The 24,059-nt window shown below is 37.1% G+C and overlaps 1 protein-coding gene across 1 annotated transcript in view; it reads left to right on the top strand.

The window, feature by feature from the left end:
- LOC115225579 (dynein heavy chain 8, axonemal-like) overlaps positions 1-24,059 on the top strand; it is a 220,695-nt gene that overhangs the window by 184,384 nt on the left and 12,252 nt on the right. The window contains exons 82-91 of the mRNA XM_036498798.1: positions 664-1,052; positions 6,034-6,256; positions 7,628-7,816; positions 11,728-11,922; positions 14,093-14,209; positions 14,906-15,017; positions 17,036-17,166; positions 17,712-17,823; positions 19,134-19,264; positions 22,545-22,661. Of these exons, the coding sequence (XP_036354691.1) occupies positions 664-1,052; positions 6,034-6,256; positions 7,628-7,816; positions 11,728-11,922; positions 14,093-14,209; positions 14,906-15,017; positions 17,036-17,166; positions 17,712-17,823; positions 19,134-19,264; positions 22,545-22,661 (1,716 nt within the window). The remainder of the gene's footprint in view (positions 1-663; positions 1,053-6,033; positions 6,257-7,627; positions 7,817-11,727; positions 11,923-14,092; positions 14,210-14,905; positions 15,018-17,035; positions 17,167-17,711; positions 17,824-19,133; positions 19,265-22,544; positions 22,662-24,059) is intronic.

Below are 24,059 nucleotides of genomic sequence, written 5' to 3'. Positions count from 1 at the left end.
GGCTGAATTTGAACTCAGAAAATAAATAACTAGAACAAATTCTGCGACTTCACCACCTTAATCTTAGATCAGTCTTTTAAAAAATATGAATTTAATCTATATAATTTATACATTGCAAGTAAAGATACTATTATGCTCATTAGATGGTTAGAGTTATTCTTTGGTTGCTGAATAGGGAGAAAGATGCAACCAATCAAAGCTTCAAATAATCTAAAATGCAGTCCATCAGAGCAAACAAAGAAACAAACAACTGAAACAACGACACATACATACTATAAAATGAAATATACAAATTCACATGTTCATGCCCAGTGGCTTCGAAGTTTCAGCTTGTTCACTTTCATCAATCTGTTGAAGGGAAGTAAGTCATGTGCTAAAAAGTATTGAGTCATTTTTTTACTTAATGTTAAACTGTGATTTTTATATATAACTAGGCATAAAAACATAAAAATATACATTGGTGCCACATAAAAGCTCCTGTGCGGTACCATGTAAAAGCACCCATGCAGCGCCATGGAGTCCTGTATTGTATAAATGCATGTACACGTGTGTGTGTGTACCTTTATGTTATATCTTTTCATTTACTCCATGATGTATTACATATTTTGTGTTTTTCATTTGTCTAAATATATCTTTTTCTTGTGTTGTTTTCTCTCCATTCAGATTGATTCTTTGAAGGGTTATACCCTTACTGGTGAGCGAGAATTTGTGATAGATCCTTTGACCACATCTGCTACAAATCCATCCCTGGAAAATATTGCAGCCCTCAAAAATCCTTTTGAATGGATGCCTGATGAAGTTTTCCACAACTTACAAAATTTAGCAATGAGATTCAGCTGGTTTACTGAAATTTTTGTTAATCTGACCAAAGAAGGCAAAGATTCTTCTTTGAAACTGTTGTTTGACTCCCAATACCCTGAACAATACAATAGTCTTCCAACAAAACTGAACGTTCTCACTCCATTGCAAATACTATGCTTTTGGCGAGCATTAAGACCAAAAGAATTTTTACTAGAAGCTACTTCTTATATTAGTTCTGTTCTTGGAAGCAAGTAAGTATATATTATTTTCACTACTCTATTATATTCAGTCTTGTTTGTTTGCTAGTCTGACACTTTTCACACACAATTTTCTTTTTATACTGTTGAGAAAGAAAGCAAGTCTGTTTTTATTCTGAGGAAGTCTTAGCCAAAATGAATCACATATTATTTGAGGGATATTGCACATACAAAATCAAAGAGCTATGATTCAACAAAGCATTACTGCTTAATAATAATAATAAAATTCATCATTGTTATTGTTGTTATTATCATGATCAAGAGTGACCTAGGGCTAAACAACAACTTACCCGAGAGTTGTCAGTAGGATTAGATCCCACACTAGAGGCAGCTCACTTATCTGTCAGTGCAACTAGATTTCCTTTTAGTCATGACAGCTAAGACTTACACTGGAGTCCTCCCTTCAGAATTGAACACTTAATCTTTTATATTGGCCAGAGATTTAAGGTGTGTTTTTTTAACATATCTAATTGGTAGATCAACAAACTGGTTGAAGACTCTTTCACCATCACACAACAACCACTAGCTTATAGACACCAATACACTACATTTACCAACAGACTACAATCTATGGCCCCCAGACAGACTATTTCTTCCCTCTTCAACTATAATGGCTCTGCTCCTTTGAGCTAGCAAACTTTATACCATCCCTACCTAATGCACTCATCTCTCAAAATCCCACAGTAAGTACTTTGCTCAGTACTTACATCCCAGAACTACCACTCTATGGAACTTTCTCCTTGCACATATTTTTGCTGTAGGTTTCAGCCTACAGAAATTGTAACCGAATAACCTCACCAATATGGGGGGAATCTGCATAGGCCATGGATACTGTCACCTCACCTGTAACTTTACTTTGAGCGATATACCTAACTTTCTGCCTATCTTAACACTACTACCTGGGCCATGGGTACCTTTATCACAGTTCTTTCTGTTGTAAACATTCAAGCCAAATTCTAACTTCTCTTCTCACAAATGTTTTTCCTGTAGAAACGAATGAGCAGGCATTCAGGTCAAGCTTCCACCACATCAATCTCACCAACCTGAGTGGGCTAAAAAGAACATATCTCTCTTCTTCTGACTAAATTGCTAAAAAAATTAATAATAACACTGTTAAACAGTGATTTTTAATCAAAACACATTAAAGACAAGTGTAATAAGTCAAATCTTATAACAATCAAATAATGACATAATTATTTTCATTCTCTACTTGTTTATTCTTCATATTTTCTATGAAATAATATTTGATGTTCTGTTGTGTCTGGGGAGAGTCATTCTCTTTTAGTGCCTTATTATTTAACACACTCACTGGTAAAATAGTCTTGACTATTGAGTCAAGACAATTGAAAAGGTTGCAACACGCAACGAAAATTTTAGAGAATAAAAATAAGAAATAAGTGGAAATTTTACCGGTGAGTGTCATCATCATCATCATCATCATCATCGTTTAGCGTCCGCTTTCCATGCTAGCATGGGTTGGACGGGTCAACTGGGGTCTGTGAAGCTGGAAGGCTTCGTCAGGCCCAGTCAGATCTGGCAGTGTTTCTACGGCTGGATGCCCTTCCTAACGCCAACCACTCCGCGAGTGTAGTGGGTGTTTTTTACGTGCCACCTGCACAGGTGCCAGACAGAGCTGGCGAACGGCCACGAACGGATGGTGCTTTTACGTGTCACCGGCACGGGGCCAGGCGATGCTGGCAACGGACACGAACGTGGTGTTTTTACGTGCCACCGACACGGGGCCAGACAGAGCTGGCAAACGGCCACGAACGGACAGTGCGTTTACGTGTCACCGGCACGGGGGCCAGCCGAGGCTGGCAACGGACGCGAACGGATGGTGCTTTTACGTGCCATCGACACGGTTGCCAGACAGAGCTGGCAAACGGCCACGAGCGGACGGTGCTTTTACGTGTCACTGGCACGGGGGCCAGCCAAGGCTGGCAACGGACACGAACGGATGGTGCTTTTACGTGCCACCGATACGGGGCCAGACAGAGTTGGCAAATGGCCACGAACGGATGGTGCTTTTACGTGCCACCGACACGGGGCCAGACAGAGCTGGCAAACGGCCACGAACGGACGGTGCTTTTACGTGTCACCGGCACGGGGCCAGGCAACGAACACGAACGGATGGTGCTTTTACGTGCCACCGACACGGGACCAGGCAGAGCTGGCAAACAGCCACGAGCGAATGGTGCTTTTACGTATCACCGGCACAGGTGCCAGACGAGGCTGACAGCGGACACGAACGGATGGGTCACTTAACCCCTGCTTTCTGATATATGATTTGATTTTGATTGTTCTCACTGGTCTTGCCGGGTCTTCTCATGCACAGCATACTTCCATAGGTCTCGGTCTCTGGTCATTTCCTTGGTGAGACCTAGAGTTCGAAGGTCGTGCTTCACCACCTCGACCCAGGCTTTCCTGGGTCTACCTCTTCCACAGGTCCCCTCAACTGCCAGGGTGTGGCACTTTTTCACACACCTATCTTCATCCATTCTCACTACATGACCATATCAGCACAATCGTCTCTCTTGCACACAACATCTGATTCCTCTTAGGTCCAACTTTTCTCTCAAGGTACTTACACTCTGTCGACTATGAACACTGACATTACACATCCAACGGAGCATACTAGCTTCATTTCTTGCGAGCTTACGCATGTCCTCAGCAGTCACGGCCCATGTTTCACTGCCATGTAGCATGGCTGTTCATACACATGCATCATACAGTCTGCCTTTTACTCTGAGCAAGAGGCCTTTAGTCACCAACAGAGGTAAGAGCTCCCTAAACTTTGCCCAGGCTATTCTTACTCTAGCCGTTACACTTTCAGCACACCCACCCCACTACTGACTTGGTCACCAAGATAACGGAAGCTATCAACTACTTCTAGTTTTTCCCCCTGGAAAGTGACGGAAGTTGTTTTCTGCAGATTTTCAGAGGTTAATGCTCCCGAGCATCTGCCACATACAAAAACCATCTTCCTAGTTAGCCTTCCTATGACATTGCTGCACTTCTTATGTGTCCATAGCTTACACTTGGTGCATCTTATAGAGTTTCTACCTACACCTTTTCTACAGATCGAGCAGGGCCATCTACCTGAAGGCGTTTGTGATTTGTCTACCTTCCTACTTATTAGGACTTTGGTTTTAGCTAGGTTGACTCTAAGGCCCTTCGATTCTAAACCATGCTTCCACACCTGAAACTTCTTCTCCAGTTCTGATAATGACTCAGCAATTAGAGCAAGGTCATCAGCATAGAGGAGCTCCCAGGGGCATCCTGTCTTGAATTCCTCCGTTATTGCCTGGAGGACTATGATAAATAGGAGGGGGCTGAGGACTGAGCCTTGGTGGACCCCTACCTCTACCCGGAATTCTTCACTGTACTCATTGCCAACCCTCACCTTACTAGCAGCGTCCCTGTACATGGCTTGCACAGCTCTCACTAACCATTCATCTATTCCTAGTTTCCTCATTGACCACCATATGAGGGATCGGGGGACCCTGTCGAAGGCTTTCTCCATGTCAACAAAAGCCAGGTACAGGGGCTTATCTTTGGCTAGGTATTTCTCCTGCAGCTGCCTTACCAGGAATATAGCATCAGTGGTACTTTTCCCTGGCACGAAACCAAACTGCATCTCATCTAAACTAACTCTCTCTCTAATTAGTTGGCTTATGACCCTCTCTGTAACCTTCATCACCTGATCCAACAGCTTGATACCTCTGTAATTATTTGTATCTAGGGCATCACCTTTACCTTTGTAGCAGTTGACTATTATGCTGCTACACCAGTCATTGGGTATGACTCCTTCATGTATCACCTGATTAACTATACAGGTGACTAGGCTATAGCCGACACTACCAGATATTTTGAGCATCTCTGCAGTGATACCTGATGGGGCTGGGGCTTTCCCTGTCTTCATGCTTCTAATTGCCTTAGCTACTAAGGAACTATCAACCCTGATAGCTGGTCCCTCTGTTGGGTCAACGTTCGGCAGACTCTCTTTATCCCATTCATTTTCTTTATTCAGCAACCTTTCATAGTGGCGTCTCCAAGCCTCTCTCTTTGCATCCTCGTTTAGCGCAAGTGAACCATCTTCCATGCGAACACACTTCTCTCCCACCACATCACAATTCTCTCTCACACACTGTCTTGCAACGCGAAACACCTCCAGTCTTTGGTCCTCACGGCGCAGAACATTGGCAAATTTTTTCTTATCTGCTTCCCCTCTGGCTAGATAGACCTGTCTCCTAGCTTCCCTTTTAGCAGTCTGATACAATTGCCTGCTACCACCATTCTTCCAGTGCTTCCAAGTCTGTCTCTTTTCTCTAATAGCCCTGTCTACGACACTGTTCCACCACCACGTTACCTTGGGACGAGAGGGGACTTTGCACCATCCACAGATCTGGTCAGTGGCTCTCAGCAGGTTGTCCCTTAGAAACGTCCAGTTGTCCTCTACCCCATGTGATACTCTATCCCCTTCTACTTCGTCAAAGGCTTCAAGTAACATGTCTCTAAATCTCTGTCCATTCACAAGATCCTTAAGCTTCCAGATCCTTCTTCTCCATGTTAGTCGTCTTCTGGTTGTCCTCCTACTCCTGATCCTAAAGTCACTAACTACCAGTCTATGTTGTGGGGTGCATTCTTCGCCTGGGAAGGTTTTGGCATTTATAAGTAGCCATCTCTCCCTTTGCCTGGCAAGGATGTAGTCAATTTGGCTGGTATGTTGGCCCGATCGGTAGGTGACTAGGTGGCTGGTAGGTTTCCTGAAGTTAGTGTTGCCTAGGTGAGTGTGTTAAATAATAAGGCACTAAAAGAGAATGACTCTCCTCAGACACAACAGAATATGCTTCAACACACGAACTCATATAAAGAATCTTGCAAACCAAATCCAAAAACGAAATATTTGATGTTGATTTCTGTTTAACATAAGTTCACCTTTCTACAAGAATTTCTTCTTTCATTTTTCCTTCAGATTTGTTGCCAACTTTCTCCCAAACATTCCACTTGTAGTCACCATGACCAACCCTACATACCCCATTCTTGTGTTTACCAATACCCAAAGTGGAGAAGCTGATGTCTTCTTTTCAAATTTTTTTAAAGGACAAAAATATGAAATGATATCTTTACATGTCTCAACCTGTTCTTCCTCGGCTGAGACAGCACTGAGGAAATACATCTGGCAGAAAATGTCTCAGGTAAATACAGAAGAAGACTGTGTGTGTGGGTGGGTGTGTGCGCATGCGCTTGTGTTTATATGTATGTGTAATTTATTAGCCACAAATACTAAGTGACTGTCATTTTTAAGTTTTGTCAGTTAAACAAGTTATTACTGACAAAACACCAGTCGCAGTCAGTCACAATTTCTATCTAATGAATTATTTTCACCCTACATATGTATGTAGTCCTTTCTAATTGAATATTACTTGCTTTTAATAATTTTTTTAAAAGAACTAAATTCAAGTGTGTTTGTGTGTATTTAACTCTTATATACATTACAGACACCACGTTATTTTTTTCATAGTCACTACCAAATACTCTGTAAACAGTTTCTACTACTCTATAGAGAATACAATGTACTGTATAGACATTATGAATGTATGTGGCTGAATAGTCAGGCTATGTACCACATTATGTTCCTGAACAAAACATTTCATTTGATGTTGCTCCAATCTACGCAATTGAAAATGAATACCAGTGACAGTTTGGTATTAACCCTGTTATGGATTAATATCACATTCAGTAGAGAGTATTGTTCTTGCTGTTTCTTATACACACTGGAAACCAGGATGAGCTTTAGCCTAATGAGCCTGTGGAAACCAGGATGAGCTTTAGCCTAATGAGCCTAAAAGTTCATGACCAAGTCTTCTAGAGACATTAGCAAATATTCTACAGAAAGTATCAAGTTCTTGACATTCTCTACCAAGTACTTTATAGATACTCTTTGTGTCTTATGAAATCAAATACATTGTAGCAGGGATGGGGTTATGATGTCATAAAACTAGACACTGTATAACTAGAGGTACAGGAAATGTCAATTAGCTAGAAACAACTATATAATTGGAGACATTGTGTAATTTAAAATCACTGAATAGCTAATAATGCTATGTACACTAGGGACACTATATTGCTAGAGGCACCTTATAACTAAAGATAATTAGAGCTGATAAGCTATGTAACTAGAGACAACATATTACAAGGAACATGATAACTATGCATATTATATGATTAGAATCACTATATGTATAGGTGCTGACATGGCTGTGTGGTAAGAAGTTTGTTTCCCAACCACATGCTTCCAGGTTCAGTCCCATTGTGTGGCCCCTTGGGCAAGTGTCTTCTACTATAGCCTTGAACCAACTAAAGCCTTGTTAGTGGATTTGGTAGACAGAAACTGAAAGAAGTTCATCATATATATATGTGTGTGTGTGTGTGTGTGTGACACAGATGTGGATGAGAGAGAAAGGAGATGTGTGTGAGAGATTCTAATAAGGGAGTTTTTACATTCCTAGAACTTAAAAATCTACTATGTGTGTATTTAAACTGATGTGTAATATTTTGTTATCAAGGACGTATGGATAATTCTGAAGAATGCTCACAATTGGCCTTCACTCCTGTTGAAAGTCTCTTCATGGCTCTTAGAAAAGACAGTACCAAATCCTATGTTCCGCTGTTGCTTGTCTGTTGATGTAGACTTCAAAGATCTTCCAACTCAACTTCTGGATGGTTGTTTCAAAATCTTTATTGATTCTCCAATGGTGAGATCGTAATTTTAGTTTGTCTTATTGTTTTATTGAGCTATTTCTGATTCACCAGTTTTCTAATTAAACATGCACTGAATATTGATACAATGAGTGTGAGACATTAGGCATATAGACTGTGAAATTTGGTTTATGTAATCACTGAGTAAGATTATAATTTTTGGATTGCTAATCTCATCTCTAGAGATGAAAATTTTCAATATTTATATTTACTTTTTTAATTTTAATCAGTTTGATCTCTGATCATCATCATCAGGTGTCTTCACCCTAGATGTGTACATTGTAGCAGACTAGATTCCAACTAGGAACCCTTATTGCTAAACTATTACTAAATTTAGTTTAAAAATAAAGGTTCCTGTTTTGAATCCACACTGGTCCTATATACACATATAGAAATCCAACCTGCTGATGGCTGAAGATCAAACTAACTGAAGCATAGTGGGAACATGTTTTCATCTCCAAATATATGGTTATTAGTGAAAAAAAACTTATAATCGTATTAGTATTTAAACAATCAGGTATCTAATTCTATTTAGTCTTCTAAACTGATTTCTGAGCTAATATTGCACAGTCCTCATCAATGTAATCATGTAGCATCAGCGTTATCATTTGTATCATTGACATATTCTTCATCATCACCACCAGCCCTTCTTTCATTATCATCGTCAATTATTCCATTCAAACATGACTTAAATAAATATGGACATCACAATTCATTTCAATCCTCTGTAATCATCATTTCTTGTATGTTCCTTGGCTTTCTGCAACAGAAGGCCAAACTTATTTACACTTTTAGCTCACTTGCACTCCACCTTTCATATCAGTTAACATTATACATCTGGTAGGTCATATCCCCACTTTTCTGTAGTTCTGATTCATGGAGCATTAAATGTTGAAAATCTATTACTGTCATATAGCATAATTCTTCTTATATATGCAAACAATGAAACCTCTACACAGTTGCTCAATCTGCAAGGAACACTTCAATTCCTTGGTCCTCATGTCGCTGAACAGATACAAACTTCTTTTCTGCTTCTCCCTTGGTTAGATATACTTGTCTCCTAGCTTCCCTTCTGGTTATCTGATACAGTTCCCTGCTACCCCCACTCTTCCAGGTCTTCCAGGCCTGTTTCTTTGCTCTAATGGCTCTGTCTACAGCATCGTTCCACCACTATGTTACCCTAGTTCTGGATGGAACTTTGCACCAACTGCAGATTTAGTCTGTGGCCCTCAGCAAGCTGTCCCACAGGAATTCCCTGTTGCCTTCTATGTCACAAGTCTGTAGCTCCTCCTCCCTCTTAAGTTTCTCAATTAGGATGTCCCTAAATCTTTGACTATGTGAAGGGTTCTTAAGCTTCCAAATCCTTCTTTTCCAGATTGGTCTTCTTCCTGGCATCATTCTGGCCTGGAGTCTAAAGTCACTAATGACTAGTCTATACTGTGGAGTACATTCTTCACCAGGGAGGGTTTTTACATTTAAGAGCAATTGTGCATCCCACTGTCTGATGAGAATATAATCAATCTGGCTAGCATGATCACCTGAAAACAGGGAAAAGGGACATAGGAGGGAACATGGATAGGAGAGATGGTATTCAGCACCTGAAAAGAAGGTTTCAATGATTATTTGATAACAGATATGTCACATAAATTCTTGCTTTAACCTACCATCATTCAAACATGTTAAAATTGTTGTCCCTATTAGTGGTGATTGAAAGGTAAGCATTGTAAATATAAGTATTATGAGTGTTACTGCTGCAAATATAAATAGGACAATGTTTAAATTAAGTAAGTAAATAAGCTGCTATTGTTTTGTCCATCATATATAGAGAGAAAGAGGCAGGTGGTTTGTTAATTTACTAGGTAACACACCTCCTTTTGGAGCATGCACCAGTGTTGATGAGTGGTGGTAGTGGTGGGGTGGAAGGGACAGAGGTATGCAAGTCTTCTGGTACAGAAGTGAGACAGCATCCTGTAGGGATATCCAGAGATTTCTGGTATAAGAGAAGAGATTTCCAGTATAGATGGTTGAGGGCAGGAATGGGGGGGGGGCAAATCAAGAAATAGCAGCAAGAAGACACTAGTGAGGCACACAGAGAGACTTGAAAAACTTCATCACTGGGGGAAATCATAACAAGAGTGAGAAAGATGTGTTATAAGACAAGGCAAGAATATTTACGAATTTTAGAGATGAGGGAGAGTTCTAAGGAAATCATGGCAGAGGAAACATGGCAAAGTATAGGAACACATGGGTTATGAAATGGAGAGAGAATATTGCAAAGGATTTAAAGAATTACAATTTGAAAGTTATTTGAAGAATTAAAAAATTACAAGTTACAAAAGTTATTTTAACTCACACAGCATGTTAGTATTGCGGGTTAGATGAATGAATGATGAGTGATTAAGTACTAGAGAAATTTCTTAGCTTAGCTGGTCAGGGAATAATACTGCCACAGCGAAGCAAGCTATGTGAAGGTTTGGGAAACCATGTGCAAAGGGTTCTTTATATAATCTACAGCCGGAAGTGATCACAGCGGAGCAAGCAATGTGAAGGTTATGTCTTCAAAATAGTTAAATATTCAGGATAAGCTTACACTAAAATACAACCTACCATGAAAGAAGACGGAATGGTTTAGGCTACAGTACTGGTCAAAGTTTAAAATTTTTATGCACAAGAAATTCTCCCCTACCACATGTAGATATTGTAGGATGAAATAAGTTAAATCACAATACATAACAGGCTCAAATAAGATTCTTACAGTCTCCACCCAGCTCCTATAATACAAGCAATTCAAGAAAATGTACAACTTTGCAACATAAACTAAAATGATAACAACATCAGTGAACCAAACAGAAAGTGCCATTGTCCCTTTTCCAATATCATTTGAAACGATACACTTCTCATTCACTCATGCATGCATACACCCACTCATAGAAAATTAATTATGTAAATATTACAAAAATCTAAAAGAATTTACAATACATTGTGATAAATACAAGGTCTGATCAATAAGGATCCAGACTGTTGCCATAGTAATGAAGCTAAAGCATGCAGAGTGAAGCTGCTTGGCAAAGATTGACCTTAAACACTGCTGTGTATGTGTAGAAAGTTGTCATGCTGATACCTGGTCAGAGGTCTACACAAAGTTGCAGAAAGTGTATGGAGAGGAGTGTATGAGCTACACGCAAATGTATAAGTGACCCAGATGTTTCCAAGATGGCTGAAAAAATGTCAATATTGATGAACATTCTTGAAAACCTACATCCAGCAAAACTGAGAAAGACATTGCATATGTGCATGCAACTGTGAGGGGAAATCATTGAATCACCATCCATGAGTTATCAGAGGATGTGCAGATTAGTTACAGTTCAGTTCAGTTCAGTCCGTTATCACTGAAGATTTGTGTATGTGACACATGTTTGCCAAGTTTGTGCCAAAACTGCTTTCAGTTGACCAAAAAGACACTCGGGTTTCAGTTGCACAAGATCTCCTTGATTGTGTCAAGAACGATGAAAACTTTTTTAATAACTTTGTGTAGACCTCTGAGCAGGTATCGCCAAGCTTTTGGCAAAATTTGATGCAAATTTCTCTGCTCAGCTTTCTCTATGGTTAATGTAATGATCACACACCTTCCTTCCAAGCACTGCTGTAAACAGCAGAAGTGAGCTAGAATATTAAAACTTAGTGTGCATGCACAGCAGCATTCAAGGTCAATCTGAAAAAAGCAGCTTCACTCTGCATGCTTTAGCTTCATTACTATGGCAACAGTCTGAATACTCATTGATCAGACCACATATATTCTTATATATCTGTCATATCAACAGTTTTGGTTCATTAATTTTCATGCTATGTATACAAGTGTAACTGTGTGTCTGTTTATCTTCATCACATATAAATTTTGTTGTTTTAGCATGCCAAAGACCACCTACAGTGGTCATCCACTCAGTTGAATCCAGATATTTTAAACATGAACTCTAGTACACATTGGCCATTGCTTCTGTACAATATTTGCCTGTTGTATACGACCTTTCACTTACGAACAAACATGATTCACGGTTGGGCGAATGCAGACGATGTTGAAAATATTAACTCTACAGACTTGCAAGTAAGTATTTTCTGTTGTTTTGTTAGAAATGATCATGAATTCTAGCTTCAACACAATTTCATAAATTTATGAGGAGCTATTTGTTTTATTTAATTGATCAGTTTTTGACAGGTACTTATTCTTATTGCCCCACCCCACTGAAGGATGAAAAGCAAAAGTTACACTGGCAGACTATCATCTTAAAATATAAAGTGATATAATCAAATATTACAACACATTTCATCTGAGGTTCTATTGTTTTTGTCATCTACTGCCCTTTTTACCAGAAATAGAAATGATGATAATAATAGTCCTTTCTACTATAGGCACAAGGACTGAAATTTTAGGGGAGGGGACTACTAGTTGATTACATCAACCCCAGTGCTCAATTGGTAATTAATTTATTGATCCTGACAGGATGAAAAGCAAAGTGGACCACAGCAGAATTTTAACTCAGAACATAAAAATGGACAAAATGCCGCTAAGCTTACCACCCTAAAGATGATACTAATAATAACAGTAACAATAATTGTTTCTAATTTAGACACAAGCTAGCAGCTTTTGAGAGGAGGTGTTTAGCCAATACCATCAACCCCAGTACTTAACTGATACTCTATTTTATCAACCCGAGAGGGATGAAATGCAAAATTAAGTACAGCAGGATTTGAAGTCAGAACAAAAAGAGCTAGAGCAAATCTTACAAGGCATTTTTTACAAAGTGGATGTAAAAAAAAGTGAAGTTTAGTACAACAAAATTATTTTTAAAAATGGAGTATTCTATATAAAGGCATGTTAACAAATTTCAAATCATATAAATAATAATATTAAATAAAACAATTAGAGCCAATTATACCCTGTTGAAAAGTTACCACCTAAGTTGAATCAAAGCACCCCATGGCTCCAACTACCTTCCTTTCCTTTATAGAAATTTGGGATTTTCAAACGTGCCGACAAGCAGTCTTGAGTTATATGAGCTGTGAAGAGCTTACATCCTCTGGTACATAACCTCTTAAATGTCCATAGATTACTGATGTACTCTTTACCAAAGGCTTATTTTTCAGGGTGGTGGTGGTGGTGGTTGTTCTACCAAGGCTAGAAGTTTGGTGGATGGGTTTGTTTAGTTTTTAGATGGTGTTTGTATCAGGGCTGTGGAATCACCTAAAGGTTAACTCCTTCAGAAGGGTGTAATATCATTTGATAGGAACACGGTACAAAGAAATACATAGAACAAGGCTGTAACTTTAAATACCTTTAATGTCGGCCTCACACACATATAAGCTGAATGATAAATAGAAGGAGTTTGATGCGTGGAGGCCATGATCTTCTTCTGTGCATTACCTCATGTCTGCTAGTCGCCGTGTGTCATAAGAGAGCCAACTAGACCATGTCCTTGCTTTCCGACATCTAGATGCCAAAAGAGGAAGTCACAAGACCTCATATCAGAATCTCACCGCTCAAATGCCATCTAGCATGAGCTTGTTTAAACCTGCTGTCAAGGGAGGTAACTGCACCTACAAGTTAATTATATTTACCTCAATACTTGAGTGGTACTTTATCAACCCCACTACCAACTCCAGAAAACTGAAAGGCAAAGTTGACTTAATGGGATTTGAGTTCAGATCATATAGTGCTGAACGGATATTGAAATGATTCTGCCAAATCACAATAATACTACAATGGAATCACAGGAAACAGTAGAATGGTAGGATAATTGATCACATGATTTACTTGTATAATGTGTCATTATTTAATACTATTTCTACCATCATCATTACTATGAATTCTGACATCCATTTCTCTCTATTCTAATTGATTGGATGGGATCTTCACTATAGGAGATTGCCTCTCATTTGAATCTTACACCTGTGGATCCTAGCAACCTGAGATATGACATCACCACTTTTTGCCATATTTCCTTGGTCATGGATAACTACTGACATCATATGACACATCTTTCAGCCATCACTCAGTATCTATTTCCATCATGTATCTATATATTTGCATATTTTAAAGTTAATATTTACTGGACAGTGAAGTACTTTATTGAATGCATAACCTCAGATAGTTAAAATGGAAGTGGCTAAAGTCGTATTTAGTTTGACTAATCCAACCAGTTTGTTCTAATAATATATCTTTGTTCTGGCAACATCTTTGGAAAAAATCTCTTTTTTCTTTTAAATCTAATTTTCAGGAAGCAATAAAATTTGCAGGATTTGACTTGAGAAGATTTTCAAAATTGGCCATTCCCAATGATACACAGATGCCTTGCCCTATTTCTTTGTCTGCAATCAGATATGTTTTTTCTGAGGTAATTATCATCAGCATAAATCGTTATCCTCATTATCATCCCTAGTGCACTCACTATTAACACCTTCAGCAATATCATCACCCCTAACATGATCGCTGTGTTCATTACTTTGACCACCACCATCTCTTTATCTCTGTTTCCATCATTATTCCATTTTTACATACCACTTTTTATTTAGACTGTTGTTTCACTTGTCTAGTGGCATTCTTTGCCCATTTCTAAACACACATTATACATGCATCCCCTAGCATGAGGCTGACCCCGACACACACACACACACACACCTACTCCAGGGCTCATAGTCCTGCTGCAGACTGCATAGCAATCTGTTCAAGTGGCACAAAAGAAAACATTCAGTCCATGCTGTAAAGTGGTAGGTATTAGGAAGGTCATCCAGCCATAAAAGCCATGCCAAAGCAAACATTGGAGCTCAATGTAGTCCCTTGGCACATCATTTCCTGTCAAACCATCCAGCCATGCCAACATGGAACATGGCTGTTAACTGATGATGTTGATGATGATATATACACTATATACACATACTATATATACACATGATGTGAGCATGGGTTAGATGGGGACTATTTGAGGCTACATTTTATTACTGGCTGCCCTTTCATTCAACATCTACTTGCTTTCTAAATAAGAGATTTTTAATTCCACATGTATATTGTCTGTCTTTAATACCCACTACAGATAATATTTGGTCGTTATTTACAACATACAAGAGATCAGATCTGTTTAAAAGGAATGGTTGAATATCTCGTCTCAGCAAATTCTCTCAAGAAGAACTTTGAATATAGCAAATGTAAGTAGGCTGATTTTAATATTTAACAACAAAAAAGGGATAAAATTATCATTTTCTTCAGGCTTTTAATGTTATCTTTAAAGATGAATTTTGGATAAAATTATCACTTTTTCAGACTATTAATGTTGTCTTTAAAGAGGAATTTTTACACACACACACACACACACACACTTGCACATATATACACATACATATATTTCACCATGTTGGACCACTGAACTCTACACGTTTTTTGTTTTTTTTTTCTCTATTTATTTCCTCTTATTCCTTTCTGTTGCAGAGTGCAGGTTTGAAACGTAAAAGACTTTTCCATTTTTCCCAAGTGTCAAACTAATACACTTACTTGTTGTTCCTACACCTGTCTTCATCTATTGTTTTTCTATAAATTTGAACTATATACATATATATATATACATACACCTACATACATACACACACACACATCCATCCATCTATCTATCTATCTGTTCTACCTTTTAGTCAGTTTGATTTAAGCATCATTGGGTGTCTTTTTCTTGGATGTGTACTTAGTTCCAGACTGAATGCCAACTGAGAAACTTTATTTCTAAACTATTTACAATCCCAGTATGTCAAACTAACACATAAAAGGCCCGATATGGCAAACACAAATTTGCATAATCTTATTTAGGCCTTTCACAAGTACTGCATTTGACCAGCACAAAGAAACAATAATGATAATGTAGACTGACAAAGAAGGACTGCGTATGTAACAGATACACAAGAATAGTTCGTAAGTAAAGTACCCAAGAAGTTCCATCAGTTTGCTGGTTGTTCATGTTATGTAAGATTATAAGACTAGCATCATAGTATAACCCACTCTGTAAAAGATTGAATTTAGTGTAGAGTAGGTGTGAAATAAATAATTTACATATCTGATCTCAAGCTATATTTTATCTCAACCAAAAGGAGAAATGCTACTTTTTTATTCTTAGATGTTATCAATGGGCAATAGAGATTTTCTTGCACTTTTACAATTTTAATATTGGATTCACTAATGCATATGAAGGGTGAATACTACTACAGCATTAAAATTTTGATATTGGCAGAGAATTGGGGATTGTGCAAAAGTCTATAATCAGCATACCAATCTCTGCAAATTATGTATTTTGGAATAATGTATTCCATAGTGTATATATCTTTGTGTAGGTATATACATATATGCATGCATGAACATGCACACACAAACACGTACACACATATGCATGCACACACACACACACAATAGAAACTTGGAATTCATTTCATTTTGCAGGCATAAACTGGCATTTCTATTCAAGAATTACAATACTCCATTGTTAATTATGTGTGAAAATTCTATAGTTATTCCAATTAATTCTTATCATTGTACATTTATACTTCAATAGTTTTCTATAACTGAGTTTCCATGTTTTTAAGTCTTGGTTTAATGTTTTACAAATTTCATTCATATAACTTTTTATATCAAGTTATACAATCATTCTAAAACTTGTTTATGGTTTCTTTCCTTTTCTTGTTTTACTTTCTCTTTATTTTTCTTACATCTTTTCCACTCATATCATTCATATAAGTTTGCTTTGAATCAGTGTATGATCATACTTTCTCTCCACCTCCTTTTTTTTTCCTTATTTTCTTTTGTATTATATTTCATTTACATTTTAAGAATTGATATAATTTTGTTTTGTCTTTTAATTAATATATTATATGATCATTATAAACCTCATTTGTTTTTCTATCCCCCTTCCCTTCTATTTTCAGACATATCAACAGTATGTTAAATCATATACATATATAAATGTATATTTTTTTCAACTCCTTATCTACCTGAATAACTAAAAGAGTAAAGTTGTTGTAGGAAAATTTTAGCTTCATTTAAATATTATATCACTCTCCTTTTTGTGTTGAGTACTTTTCTCAAATTCATATACATTTGCCTATGATTGTGTGTGTGTGTGTGTGTATTCTTCTGTCATTTCCTTTATTTCTCCTACTATTTATTGTCAACCTATTTCTATCCTCAGTGAAATACTCAGGTCTGACAGCTTTATATAATAGTCCCAGGAATTTGGCAAACCTTCAGCAAGAACTGGGCAAAATACCAAACCAATTTCTCGCTTCACCACAAATGTGCCACTTACATAAGTACCAAGAGGTAGAGTTATTTATCTCTTGAATATTTCAATTACTAATGATTGGTCAAATGACTGATTTGGTGTGATGAATTTAACACTTCACTGAAGTATTAAACTTCAGTTAAGTATTAAACTGCAGCTGATATAATTGATTTTTGCCTGTAGCTTTACAGAGTAAGATGTATAAATATAAATAGCTTCTCTTAAAAACATCTCACTGGTCATGCATATCTAAAAAAACTATTATTTGTGCTTCTGTTGTTGACTATCCTCAACTCAGCAACAATTGTTGTTATGAAGCCCTGTAATAGTTATTCATTCCTGTTAATGGTATAGTTGTTAAGTTCCAGATTAATCATGATTCACTAGGCCTTTGACCAAAGGTGTTCCATCTGTTGACTGTATTCAACCATAGTATACTTAATACTGCATTTATTAATGAGTTCTTTTTTTTTTTTAACTGTAGGATGTGATCCGAGATGTGTTGTAAATTTTAAAGTTGCTACTAAATGTTTACCATTTTTAGAAAGAATGTTTTGTAATGATTGCATCATATTTTCTTTAGGCATTACCAAAAAATGAAGAATATGTTCTGAAACAACTTGATATGTTGCTAACTTCTCTACCACCAAAAACATCCTATATACATTCACAAACCTCACACATGGCTTCAGTTGGTATGTACCAAATTAAAATCATGACACTAGATTTAGTTTAATACCCTGTAATTTAACTAGATTTATAATTTCCAGTGTGTATTCAATACAGAAATATTATCCACTTCTGTTTTATAAACAACAAAATAATTTTGATATTTTCACTTCTTATTTCATATGTATAGCAAAACTAGACATTCTGATTATTGATTCATATCAAAGTTCATCCACTTCTGGGTATGTTACTGTAATTTTGTGTTAGTCTTAACAGGATCTAGAGCTGTGCAGGCTGTCTCCAATGGAGAATATTAAAAGAGGTGATCCCTAGTGTGCAGTTTTGCATTTTGAGACTGTACATTGGGTTTGTACATTCTTAGTGCAACTTTTAAACATCCAAATTTTATACAAAGTCCAGATATTTTAATTTTTCCCTGAATTTATTGACTTCTGTGGGGGTAAACTATTGTTTGATGGGAATTTCCATTATTTATAGATATAGCAACTTGGCAAGTCTCTTCTTCCACATTGTAAAGCCAGGTTTCAGTGATGTGTTCTCTAATTTAGTGTTACTAGTCAGATTGCATTTGTGTCAGGTTTCATTAACATAGTCTTTACTGAATTGATTAATTAGTGACTAAGGAAGAAATTCTTACATGGAACTATCTAATATGATCCATGAGAAAGTATTGTAAATAAATCCTGTGCCAATGCCACACAAAAAGCACTTGTGCTGATGCCATGTAAACTGCACTGATGCTGGTGGCACATTAAAAGCATCCAGCACACACTGTAAAGTAGTTGGCAATAGGAAGGACATCCAGCTATAGAAACCAAGCCAAATCAGACTGGAACCTGGTGCAACTCTCCAGCTTGTCATCTCTGGTCAAACCATCCAATCCATGCCAGCATGATGATGACAATGAAATCCAAATATATATTTCACGATAAATGAAGAAATAAAGATAATTTGCTGTATATCCCACAACTGAAATATTATTATTGTACGGATGAAATATATATATTTGGATAGTAGGCTTCATCATTTCTGCTTTGTTAAATAAGTATTAATATTTTTAATTTGCTTTGTTAAATAAGTATTAATACTTTTAATTGCCATGACCAATACTGTAGAGAAGTGAAAAGCTGCTGGCAACACTCAACCTTTGACATGATTTTGCTCCCTAGCTGAAGCTAATTATTTTCAGTTATATTAATAATATGTTTGAGAAACGTATGAACACAATTTTATTTTTCATTCTGTATAAAAAAATAAAAATCAAGAGAAACTCTTTCTATATTTCTTTCTTAAAAATATTCCTATTTATAATCAGATGGAACAACTTCAGTACCACAGGTGATAAAATATTGTCCAGAACAGCAAATTCAAAACTGGAGATCCTGTATTGAAATGTGGCGATTATGTGTGACATTGATAACCAAACTACCCAGAATCCTTTCAAAGGTAAGTTCTATCACCAAACTTTGGATATTTTTGTTGATCAGAAAACTAAAATTATCTTTGTGCAGGGAATTCAGAAAATAGTTTTTATTTCTGCAGCTGAGATATTTGATACCTGTCACCTACAAAAACAGAAAACCATTTTTCTTCCTCACTAAAAGCACAAACAGTAGTTAGGGAAGGCTTGACATGAAATTAACTGTTTAAATATCATAAGTATGGGTACAAGTGAATTCAAAAGTTCAATCTTTGATAACATGATAGTGCTAGTTAAGAAACAAATCTGTATTGCTTCTGATGAAACTTGCTTAGCATACCTACCTCTCCTACTTCCATTATTTTATTATGTCTCCACTATGTCCTGCAATAAGCATTTCATCTTATCCTTCACCCACTGAACTGCATAGGTCATAAAGTTATTTTCCCCTCAGCTTATTTTCTTCCAACTACCAACATGTCAGAGACTCAATTCAACATCAGCCATTCCAATCTCCCCCAAATCTACTCTTCTTCTTTAGTATAAATTGTTTATTGAAAATTCTCCAGTCAGTTACATAGTCTGGTATTAGACGTTTCATATACAGCAAATAATGATAAGGTAGGTTGGTAGTTTCCTTACATGTCACACTGTTACAGTATGCACTGTTGGTGTAAATTGGAAGTTTCCTTTCAGGCCTCTCATCATCGTCATCATTATCATCATCAATTAACGTCCATTTTCCATGCTGGCATGAGTTGGACTGTTTGACTGAGGTCTGGAGAGCCAGTGACTGCACCAGGCTCCAATTTGATCTGGCAATGTTTCTACAGCTGGATGCCCTTCCAAATGCAAATCACTCCGAGAGTGTAACAGGTGCTTTTTACGTGCCACTGGCACAGGAGCCAGTTAGGCAGGCCTGGCATCGATCACATAACAATATATATTGTTAGGATGGGTTGGCATTTCAGGCTATTCCATTACAGAACTGATAGGGTGAATTGGCTTTTTCCAGGTAATTACAATACAGTATGTATTTATGGGGCAGATTAAAACTTTCCTTTTAGGACACTCCATTGCAACATGTGTTGATGGTGCTTTCTCAGAAACACTTTGTATTCCATTGAGCTTCATGATTCAGTTATGACTTCCTCATATAGAGAATTTTCTCATTATCATTTCTAAATAACTCACTCCTGTACAGGATTACCAGACACCAAGCACAGTCAGCTAGACAATTCACATCTGATATATGCTATTTCCATGAACGAAAATTTTGAAATATCATCCAATGGAAACCTAACAACCTGGTCTATTATCTATGCACATCAATTTAATATAACACCGCATACACTCCTTACTTTTCAATAACTCACAATTAAAACCTCATCAAACTATACAAATGCTAGGCCTCACAATCTCCGATGACTTATCGTGGTGGCCATGTATGACCCACTTCCCAAGGACTGGGATAAATGAAACTTGACATAATTATTAGTCCTTCTCTACATAGCCACCACCAATGGTGACACACTTCTCCCATTGCTTTATGCAGCTGTGAAAACCTCATCTGTAGTAGTCGCTAGATTGTGTCTAGAGCCAATGGAAATAAGTTCATCATCATCCAAAAAGTGCTTCTCCTTTAAAAAAGACTTCATGGTTGGAAAGCGGTGGAAGTCAGATGGTGTGAAGTCAGGAGAGTAAGGGGGATGAGAAAGGATTTCATAGCTGCAGGAGTATTTTCATCTGGGCAATATGTGCATTGTGAACTAGGCCGTTGTCTTGGAGGAGACAGACTCCTTTGGTCAGTATGCCATGCCTCTCTGCTTTGATGGCATCCCGCAATTTCTGCAGCAGAGGATCATAATATGCCCTGTTAATTGTGGTGCCCTTTGCCAGAAAATCCATGATCACTACTCTACTCTGGTCCCAAAAGACTGAAGCACCAGCTTGCCTGCTGAGGGTTGGACATGAGCCTTCTTTGGAAGTGGTGAGTTATGCTTTCATTGCTTCAGTGAGACTTTGGTCTGAAGATCATAGTGATGTACCCATGTTTCATCCTGTGTGATAAGCCTGCCGAAAAAGTCCTCCTCATTTTTTGGCACATTGCCAAAAGAGCCTGGGAGCAATTAACTCATTCCTGCTTCTGAAAAGATATGAGCATCCAGGGAATCCATCATGCAGACAACTTCCACATGTGCAAATGGTCATGAATGATTTTTTTCCACAGACCCTACTTTTATCTTCACTTCTTGGGCTAGTTGCTGAATAGTTATGTGGCAATCCGCCAAAATGGCAGCTTCCACTTTATGGATAGTGTCATCATCAATTGCAGAATATGGTCATCCAGGAATAGGAGTGGTTTCTACTGATATCCAACCACATTTGAACTGGCGATGCCAATGCTTGACTATGTCGTATGATGGTGCATCATCACTATAAACTTCTTTCATCTCATCGAAAATCTCTTTTGGTGTACAACCTTTCAAGTATAAGAACCTGATCACTGATCTACATTTAACTCCCTCCATTATAACACCTTAGTCCGCTTCAGCAGCCATAAAAGACAAACGAGTACTAATGGAAAGCTGCAATTTACAATGTGACATGTAGAGACATGTATGATTATACCCGTACAAGTTCCGTTTCCTGCAATAACCAGAAGTGGGTCAGGGGAAATCTTTAATGAACATCTCTCATATCTGTCACATTGTTAAAGGTGTATCTTAAAGACTAAGCCTCCTCATTAGGGCTAGAAACTATTTCATTTGTGAGTAGTTAGTTTCTGATGCAACTATATAAAGTTTCACCCATATTGAAGTACTGCTCATATATGTGGAGTTGAACAGCTGCTACATATGAAACCATTCTGAACAATATTTTTTTTAAATGGGTCACCTAACTTTTGATAAACTTTCACCCACCAACACACGTCACTCACAAACACACTGATGTGATATGTCCTCTCTCAGTAACTTCTATCAGTACTTCTATACTTCATGTTTTTCTGACCTGTCAAGCTGCACATCTCACTAACCAAAATTGGCTGGTCCATTCAATTCTCTTCCACTGGGTCTCACCCTCAGAATTCCATGCTAAATTCTGTCGTTTAATCCACACTCCCAACAATGACAATTCTCTGGAACCCCGTCCTTGCCAATATTTTATGACAAATATCCAGCTCCAAAAGTCCATCAACCTCAATAACCTCACCACCAAACTGGGAGTATCCTGAAAAGATGTAGGTACTGCTGCTGCTCCTCCTCCCCTTAACATCACCTAACTTTACTTTTTCTTTATTTTCAGGAATATCTTCTAAGCAGAATGTCTAAACTTGGTGGCACCACAGTCTATAACAAGTTTATTCTGGAAGAAATATTTCTTCTCCATAAAATAGTTAATGAAGTAAAGACATCAGTCCAGGTTTGAATATTTATTGACTCATTAAGTAAAACATGTATAATAATAATAATAATGATGATGATGGTGATAGATAATGATTTAAATTCTTTGTTAATACAAGTGTTCACTCACTCGGGCTCATTGGTCAAAACACTACAACTACTGTTTTCACAGATTTATTGTTTATTTTCCCTGCCTTTTTTTACTGGTACATAATAACTTCTGAGCTTTGTGAATCAGCAACACTTCACTTCTCCCACACTTGTTTGATACAACCAAATGTCTTCCTTTTGTCATCTCTGCTCTCTTTCATACCTATATTAAAGCCTGCACTCAACACTTTTACCCAACCCTTTTTTCTAATGAACTGAAACTCTTTAGAACTACTTTCCATACAAGACATTCATTAAAAGTTCAAACTAAACATCAATCAAGAACACTTATTTTGCTCACATTCCTCCTAAATAAAGCCAAAAAATAAAATCAGCATAGAAATCTTCTTGGTTTAAATCATAAACCATTGTTGATTACACATAAAGCCAGTATTGTAAGGAAACTGTATTGTTGCTTTAATCAACTCCAACATTTTACTGATATTTATTTTATAACCTGTGAGTGATTAAAGTAAAGATAAACCCAACAGTCTTCAATTCCCTCTAGTGACCACTAAACTAATTACTGTAAATACTCCATACATTAAGTATATTAACACAAGCTTAACTAGTGTTCATACTGATGGCATTTCTGAATTATTTATCATCTAAACAATTCTATTTTCCTATGCCAACCAATCTACATTTAACTAGTAATTCTGTTAACACTACATCAGTAAGTATGATGACATCTTTGTTTTGTGAATGAGGTCAGAATATAAGAGAAACATGTCCAGAGTTGTTTATTTGCTGAGACATTGAAAATAATATTAGTTGTTGATAATATTGTTTTTTGTTGTTTTTTCCTCACACAATTATTTTGTAATTAGCTTTTTAATTCTTTAAGCAATTTTGTTAATGCTAACATACTACCTTTTAATTATGTGAATGCATACTTATGAAATGCTATCTTTCCTATTAAACATATTAACACTAACTTGAATATTGTATATTCTTCTGTATCCGTGTCATGAAAAATGATAAGTTTATTAATTACAGAGAATGGCATATACATTCAAATGAATTATATTCTTACTTTTGAAAATATTTTCTATACCAAATAATATTCTATGTCGTCATCGTCATCATTTACATGTTAGCATAGGTTGGACACATCAACAGGACCTAATGAGTTGAAGAACTGTGTCATGTTCTAATGTCTGTTTTGGCATGGTTTTTACAGCCGGATGTCTTTCTTATGCCAACCATTTTATAGAGCATATTGAGTGCTTTTTTTTTATTAATGAAACAAACACTAATGATGTTG

This window comes from Octopus sinensis, linkage group LG2, assembly GCF_006345805.1.
Source record: "Octopus sinensis linkage group LG2, ASM634580v1, whole genome shotgun sequence".
NCBI classification, from domain to species: Eukaryota; Metazoa; Mollusca; class Cephalopoda; order Octopoda; family Octopodidae; genus Octopus; species Octopus sinensis.
This window is presented reverse-complemented; position numbering and strand designations above follow the sequence as displayed.